The sequence below is a fragment of the Cryptomeria japonica genome, chromosome 10, assembly GCF_030272615.1.
Source record: "Cryptomeria japonica chromosome 10, Sugi_1.0, whole genome shotgun sequence".
Classification (NCBI taxonomy): Eukaryota; Viridiplantae; Streptophyta; class Pinopsida; order Cupressales; family Cupressaceae; genus Cryptomeria; species Cryptomeria japonica.
Window position 1 is genome coordinate 184,319,288 of NC_081414.1, and position 8,243 is coordinate 184,327,530.

At 32.7% G+C, this 8,243-nt stretch overlaps 1 protein-coding gene across 1 annotated transcript; it reads left to right on the forward strand.

Annotated features, from left to right (window-relative positions):
- The first annotated feature begins 792 nt into the window (after positions 1 to 792).
- Positions 793 to 6,944, forward strand: LOC131073559 (ethylene-responsive transcription factor RAP2-7). The gene is made up of 9 exons (XM_058010015.2): positions 793 to 2,285; positions 2,433 to 2,458; positions 2,558 to 2,588; positions 3,968 to 4,055; positions 4,150 to 4,295; positions 4,901 to 5,004; positions 5,139 to 5,299; positions 5,486 to 5,620; positions 6,300 to 6,944. Exons 1-9 carry the CDS (start codon positions 1,741 to 1,743, stop codon positions 6,393 to 6,395), a joined length of 1,332 nt encoding a protein of 443 aa, XP_057865998.2. The 5' UTR covers positions 793 to 1,740; the 3' UTR covers positions 6,396 to 6,944.
- Positions 6,945 to 8,243: the final 1,299 nt, after the last annotated feature.

The following is an 8,243-nucleotide window of genomic DNA, read 5'->3' on the forward strand; positions in this document are numbered from 1 at the left end:
TAAAGGGTGAAGTGTAATAGTGTCAACATGCTAACAAACCTCTTACATTATTTAGTAAAATTGACAACTATTTTACAAGACACAATATTTATATTTAATGATGAACAAAATATGTCTGTGTCAAAAATTACTCTGATGTAAACCCCACACATAAAAAAAGACTTATAAAATTTATAAGTTTACATTTGAAGATTAATCATTTTTTAAGAAAGCATGAGTCAAAAGAAAATATTTTGATTTTGTTTTTTCATAAGATATGAGTGGAAAATGGGTCCGGCGCTCAAAAGTTATAAAAGTAGCTTAAAAAATAAGTTTAGCTATAGAACAAAATGCTACATCAACATAACATCAAGAAGAGCAAAGACAAAACATAGAGAAGTTGAAAACTACACCTTAGGTGAATTTCTTATGAAAATGGCTTCAAAGAAAATTTAGCTATAGAACAAAATGTTACATAGGCAAGCTGAAAACTACAGCTTAGGTGAATCTCATATTCTGAAGGTTCACAAAAATATATTTTGATTTGTTAATTTGAAATTTATTTATTAATTATAATTTAAAATTTAATAAACACAAATTGAAAAAGAAACAAAAATAAGATATTTATAAAACCCTGCCATTTATATATTTTAAAATTTGAGTATATACTTTTGCATAGCCTGAAAGTGAAACGAAAACTGTGCTCCGTCCCCCGTCAAAATCGCTTTGCTCCGTTAGGTCATGAAAACGACTTCAACGGGTTCCCCCCCTATTTATTTTAAGCGGTTTTCTGATATTTCTTGGGAGTGGAAGTTGATCGGGTGGACTATTAGGCGAATCTTAGTAAATAAAGTTCTGTGCTTGAGTAGGCAGATTTTTTTTTGAAGAATATATTTTTATGTGAACATAACAACGACAAAAATCAAAGCGGTTTGTATTTTCCGTATGTTTTTTTGGTTCTCTTCAGTTAAGCTTTCATGGTTTTGAAGTTGCAGCTGCTAAATAAAACAGCAAACAAGTCGTATTTGACAAGATAATGTAAAAGTCTTGTTAAGGAAGAAGATGAATAATGCCGTGGAGGATATTCCACTTGAAAGTAGTAGGTCACGGGTTCGAATTAGAGGTCATCTTTGGAACAGTGTTGGCTGAGGCCGGAGATAGCTGAAATTGAATTCTCAGTACAAGGATTTTCTGGAAAAATATATATATATATAGCTGGATAGTAGGAGACAATTCTTTTCATAAAGGGTTTGTCTTTGATGATTTGGAAATCAAATCATGCTTCAAAATCCCGTTATTTCAACTCCGTTTGCCTCATATTCTGGAGTGCCTTCTCAGCCGTGCAATTCTTGCACGTCGGCAGAGCATAATTTGGAAAAGTTTGTCCGGTATTCTGCAAAAGATCATCTAAGCAACGGTTGCAAGGCCAAATTTGAGGATTCTTTATCTATTTCAAGAATTTATTGGTAAAATAGGTTTTCATTCCAGAGATTTTCCTCAAGATCTCTGGTTCAAATTAAGAAACGTCCCTCGCCAAGGTGTTTGGCGAAATAAGGCAAAATTTGAGGATTCTTTATCTATTTGAACAATTTATTGGATAAATAGGTTTTCACTCCAGCAATTTTACTCAAGATCTCCGTCTCAACTAAATAAACGTCCTGTGTCAAATCTAGTGGACTTTCTCGCTGTTTCAACATTTTCGTCAGCGAAGCGGCTTTTTGGATCCAGAAATATTCAGATTTTTCCTAGCAATTGCCTTTGATGATGAGTGGAGGCAGCAGCCTGTGGGATCTCAATTCTACTCCTCCAGCAGATACTGGAGTGGGAGTTCACTCTAATGGTTACGGAGACATAAACATCAAATCCGTAAAGCCACAAGATTCTCATGGAACATCTTCAAATCCAGCTCTTACAATGAATAAGAGCTCTGCAACAGATTTGTCGGATGAAATTTGTATATACAATTACGAAAGGTTTAATTCCTCCCCTCACTTTACTGAAAATTCAAAATCCGTTCTTTCCAAATCTTGTTCTTCCATCAGCAAGCTTTTAGATTTCTCAATTAATAAACCCCGGTTCGAATCCTGTATCACACGCCAATTTTTTCCGCCCAAAAATTCCTTGGATTCCGTTATTCCTTCTTCTCAGAGCCAGTTTTCTGAAGCATTTTGGTCAGATGCAAGGCTGAAGCTGCTGCCGCTGCCACTACAGACAAAGAAGACCAGGCGAGGTCCCAGATCGAGAAGCTCTGAATATCGGGGCGTCACTTTCTATAGACGCACTGGTCGATGGGAATCTCATATCTGGTTAGTCTCATTCTCTAAAAATCATTATTTTGTTGCTCTTTGACTGCTTGCAGACTGTGTTGCTCAAGGAAAAAAACATTTAAAGCGTCTAGAAATTTTTGAATATTTATTCAAGTTCATTAATGGTTTGTAAATTCCGCTATGTAGGGATTGCGGAAAGCAAGTCTATCTCGGTAAGTGTGAATTGATGTAATGATGTTTCATGAATTCCATCACCATGAGCAGCAGTTATCTCATGCTTTATCTGATTTTTTTTACTGCATGGAGCGCAGGTGGATTTGATACTGCACATATAGCTGCCCGGTAAATTGATTTCCCCCAGAAAATCCTTTGGTTGTGCTGCAGTATCTAACCATGAACTGTTTATTGGAAAACGTTTATTTAATTCATATAATTATCATTCAAAAATTCTGCAAATCATTGTGCCGCGGCATCTACTTAAGGAGTATTTTAATGTATTTTTAAAAATTAAGTACATGTCCCTGGTACTGAAAATTCTTCTGGAGTAAATAGACTCCAAATTGACATGGTAGTGTACAATATAATATAATATCTTGCAATTTGCCAATGGCAAAAAAATTATCTAATCTTCAACTTCTGTTTGCTGAAGTTTTAACTTGTCAGTTATAGGTACCATTTTTTATAATGAAAGGGAAGTTAAGCTGTGTTAACTTCCAGCACGAAATGGCCTTTAACCTTGGATCTTGTCTCGATTTATTGTTGCCTTCTTAGTGCTCAGTTATGCTTTGCTGATACTCCTGATTGATTCTTTGTGAACTTTTAACTTAAGATTTATTCAGTTGATAGAAAAACTTTTCTTTGCCTGTATAACAACCGTTGATGGTTTTTGCTGCTAATTAGTAAGTAGTTAGATGTGTCTTCTGTGGGATTCTGCAGCCTTAACGTTAACTGACAAAATGTCTTGTGGAAACAAATTCTCTCCAAAATATTATTGTTGAGTGAGAATTAGATTGATATTATTTCCGAAATTATTATTGCCGAAGGCTCTCAGGACTGAGGATAAAACCTAATAAAATAGATGAAGAGAAAGCGCCTAAAACATCCTTAAACTGAGTGGTCTTATATTACAATAGATTTGTCTCAGCCTATAGATAGATGTACTATAAAGTGACCACCGACCTATTAGGTCATATTTAGAAATTGACATCTTTTTCATATTCCTCCCTTCTTTTACCTACATTTCAGAGTTTTTCATCTATATTGTAAGGGTTTTTATCTATCTTTTAGTGTGAAAGTACCAGAGTTGCATCAATTTGATGATTGTGATGCGGCTATCCTTGAAAGATATTGTAGGCTGTATACCTCTTCTACTAGAGTGAAAATCACTTCTAGACATGTACAAGAATTTTGCCAAAAAAACAACATAAAAAAATGGAGAACCATTTCCATTATTAATATGTGGCTCGCAGCAATGGTTAATTTATCCAATGGAGCTAAGATCAAGTTGGAATGTAGTGTGATTTTGTCTTCCTATGTGCTGTGTAGTTTTCAATTCATTAGCGTGTATGCATATGTCATCCATAGCTCTAAAGCATTAATATTTATAACTGAGTGTGATATTTCTGTCTGCTCTCTAAGGTTCTTAGGTTAGTAAGCATTGATAAGAAATTCGGATGTTGTAAATATTAATGGATTAAGAAGATTTTCTGGGGTGTTTTTAGGACATACGATAGGGCAGCCATCAAATTTAGAGGTCCAGAGGCTGATATTAATTTTAATCTTTCCGACTATGAGGAAGACCTTAAACAGGTGGGTATATATGATCCCATTTCTAATTTTTTATTTTGTTTTCATGAGAGTTTCTTTGTGATTTGGTTTCCTTCTTGATGCTTTCTATCTCCAGATGACTAATCTGACCAAAGAAGAATTTGTGAAAATTCTTCGTCGACAAAGCAATGGCTTCCCTCGAGGAGGTTCTAGGTACAAAAGTGCCACTCTCCAAAAGCCCGGCCGATGGGAAGCCAGGATAGAACAGTTCGTTGATAAAAGGTAATCTAAATTTCCTCCTTTCTAAACATATTTATTAATTAAATTTCAAAGGACTAGATATCTTATTGTTCACAGATTTGTATACTAAAGAGTTTTGAGATATCTAAGATCAACGTCATTAAAATATAAAATGAATATGAGTTCATATTTGATTAGTTCTCTATAGATTTAGAATTGATTCGAGCTATTTCTTCTTATAAAATGTCAAAAACCAAAAGACAGTGCCTTGTATTATACAGTTTTCTTACAACTGACTTGTTTCTGAATTTTAATATTGATTTTTGTTGTTTAGTTATTTTACTTATTTACTTCTATTTTCTTTTGCTTTATTGATTTAATATAAAAATGTTTTAGATGCTCTCGTTTAACCTATTTTACTTGACTTTATCTTCTTGTGAACATTAATAATAATCTCAATTTCAATTTCAATTTTCATCTGTGAATCAAGTTACAGCCAATCTGTACACACTTGCACTTGTATGTTTCTTTGGTCTTACTCCACCATCAAAGAGATTGTGTAATGTCAATATTAGGAAAGTAAAGCTTTTGAAGTATTTAAGGACGTTGCTACAAGAATTGAGAATGAATCCATTTTCTAATTACAGGGCCTATGATTGGGCACCCATCAAACGCAATGGAAAGGAAGAAGTAACAAACTTTGATCCTAGCATTTACTGGAATGGGTTTAATTCCGAAACCAAGAATACGAGTAGGTTAAATCTTATATTATATTAGTTGTAAATGTAATTCCATAGATATTTGGTTTGGCTCAGGCTATTTTGAAACTCTTTTACATCTCTTTTAGATTGCTAGTAATGCATATTTGTGTATTGGAATCCTCAGATGATGAACAGAATCTGAATCTTAGCCTAAGCCTTCCGTCAACATTAGTTAGCTGCACTTTGGTATCAGAAGATAATAAGAGGTCCTTACTCCAGATGAAGTCTAGCCTAAACACTCTTGCAGAACATGACAGGAAGAAAGCTCGTCATTCTAATACAATGGCAATATTCTTGACACCCTTTTATTGTGAAAGCATATTTACAATACAAAATGTTTTGCTATATCAAGTCCTATTATTTTGATTCTAGCAGTTGTAAGAGAATTCTTGTCTGTTCATTGTGTTGCGTTTTAACTGCTTTAATAAATTTTAAATTATTCCCATGGTTTGTCATGTGTCCTTGCACCAGAGTCAAGCTGATTCTCCAAATTCAGAGAAGTTCCAAGTCAACTATGCCTTAACATATGGCCCACTGTCCCTTCCTCCCACACGCATGGATGATAATGTACACCTAACAATGGAGCAACCAAGCCCATGGAAAAAGGTGCGTCTCTTGTCCGTTCCTAAGAAAAAGGTATTTTAGTATTAATCTCATTAAAGCTGATTTTGTTATTAATATTTCTGGTGGTCTTATACGAAGTTTACAATGAACCATCACATTAACTGTTAAATTTCCTCTCCTCAGAAAATGCTCATAGTACACTTTAAAGAAATGTGTTTTGTAATAAAAATGTCTTGATGGAAGCAAGTTGTATATCTATTGCAGGCTTGTAGTACTTGTACCAAGTTCCTACATAAATTTTTCAAGATTTTCCAATCCTAATTGTTTTTGTTACCCATCTTTCTTCAAATTCAACTTTAGCCTTTGGAAAAAATGCTAGGAGATGGGTTTAAGTCCCATCTCAACTTTCGTCCATTAGACCCTTTTTGGAAACGACAAAAGTTATATGTTTCCATTTATTTTATATATTGTTTTAAAATTTTGTAGTTCTAAACATTATAAGTAAAGAGTAACATAAACTTACCAGTCCACTCTAGCCTACCTAAGATAAAGACCACCAAAAACTTTAGGGCATCATTAGAGTTCCCAATGATCAGTGAGCTTAAAGATTTATCTTAACCAACAGCATCCTAAGGCATATTTCATGGTTATTGGTTTTGATATTATGTAGGTTTGCATGTTGATGGTCACATTGATGAGATTTTCTGGCACTTTTATTCAGATATCCAATCTTCTTGATGGAGTGAAAGAGAAACCAGGAGGGGACTCAGATAATACTTCCTTGTTCCAAGTAGGACTGGGGCTGGAAATTGTATAGTAATGGCTCATTCAGTTCACTCCTTGCAGCATCATCAGGATTCTCAATCCAAGCTCAATTTGTAATCCCTCAGACTGAATACGCAAGTCAAATGTAAGGCCTCATCTTTCATCCACTGAGCCTTCTTAGGCCCAAAATCTACATATTAGAGTTTTACAATGTACCCAACTCAGGCGAAGAACCTCGAATTGAGTTCAAAATTTTAAATCTTTCAATCAGACAATAGGGTACACTGAGCCTATGAAAACAAAAGTATTATTGTACACAAATAATTAGAATCAATAAGTGGGACTAGATTTGTGTACAACTGTTTATAAAAGACAAATAACTGATAAGACAAGTTGGGAAAAAATTTCTATAGACAGCTTATAAAACTAGCTGAAAGTGCAATCCAGCCTGAAGGAGGATGATTTATATTCGTTCTAAAGAATATGTAGAACTACTGAGTTGCCGTTGAAAGACAGAAAAAGGATATGTGCTTGGCTGGTATTTGTTCTTCACCACTCACCAATTTATTATTCAATTATTCTAGACAAAGAATTTGATTCTCGATGCATTCATAATAAATTTCAGCTCCGAACAGAATTACACAGTGCTATTTGAGGAATACTTCATATTAAAATCCATGTTTTGAGAACTTTCCACTTGGTTCACAGAAGAAATAACGGTGTCCAAACTTGAGTCAGTAATAGGCTGTTATCATCTCTCAAAACACCTTAAATGTAGATATGCAATGGTAGATCCTCTTTGGTTGGTTAATACATTGATTCTTAGGGATAAATTAGGTTCAGATAAATATCTAAACGAAAGTAAAGTGTATTTAGTTTTAATCTCCAATGCCTTTGGAGAGGACTTCTAGTTTTAAACCTCAATGCCTTTGGGGAAGGACTCGCTAGTTTTAAGCCACAGTGCTTATGGGAGAGGACTTGGCTAGTTTTAAGCTCCAATGGCTTTGGGAGATGACTTACTAGTTAATCATTTTATGTTGGGCAGTTTATTATGATCATTAGCCTTCAATTTTTTATGGTTGATGCCTTAAATTTACATTGTTTATTTTATATATTCACATGTTTTTTCTATAAATTAGTTATTAGATTATTTTGTAAACATAAAGAAAAATGTGAGTTTAATATATTAAATTATATATTTTCTTATGTATTTATATATTTTTATTTGAATTTTACAATTTTTTAACTTATTTTTTATAATTTTTATTTTTAATAATATTTTTACTTAAATATTTTTTCTATCTTTATAAGTTAAGAATTGTGGGGCCTTTATGATCCTCTTCTTTCCCATTTTCATTTTATTTTATTTTATTTTATTTAAATGTCACAATTGATTTTTTCTTTTGACAATAATAAATAATTTTTAATTTTAAAAATATTATCATGACAATTAACTTTTAGCTTCCACTATAGTGTGTAATGTCTAAAATTATAAATTTTTGAATGATGTAATTAATATGATTAAGTTTTTCATAGATATAGATTTATTAGACACTTGTTAGAAAGATATTTCCTTAATTTTGAGATATACTCAAAAGTAACTTTTAAGCTCATGGTTCAATGTACTCTCCACAACTCCTTATGAGTTATAGTAAATTAAGCATATATAATTTATTTTGTAAATTAAATAATTAAATTCACGAATTAAAAATTATTTTTAGTAAATAAATTTTGAATTTTATTTTTTATTGGTTTGTAATTTTAAATGTAGTATAGTTTCAAGTCTAAGAATATAAATATTAATTTAATTACTTTTTTCTTCATTTAAGTTGTATTAACTTTGTTAATGTGGTATAATTTCTAATATTGGTTTGGTAGCAGTCAATGAAAGAATTATCTC

Coding starts and splice junctions, on each gene's coding strand:
- LOC131073559 (XM_058010015.2), top strand. CDS start 1,741: ATGATGAGTGGAGGCAGCAGCCTGTGGGATCTCAATTCTACTCCTCCA. Junction 2,459..2,557: donor CGGAAAGCAAGTCTATCTCG/GTAAGTGTGAAT, acceptor CATGGAGCGCAG/GTGGATTTGATACTGCACAT. Junction 4,056..4,149: donor ATGAGGAAGACCTTAAACAG/GTGGGTATATAT, acceptor TTCTATCTCCAG/ATGACTAATCTGACCAAAGA.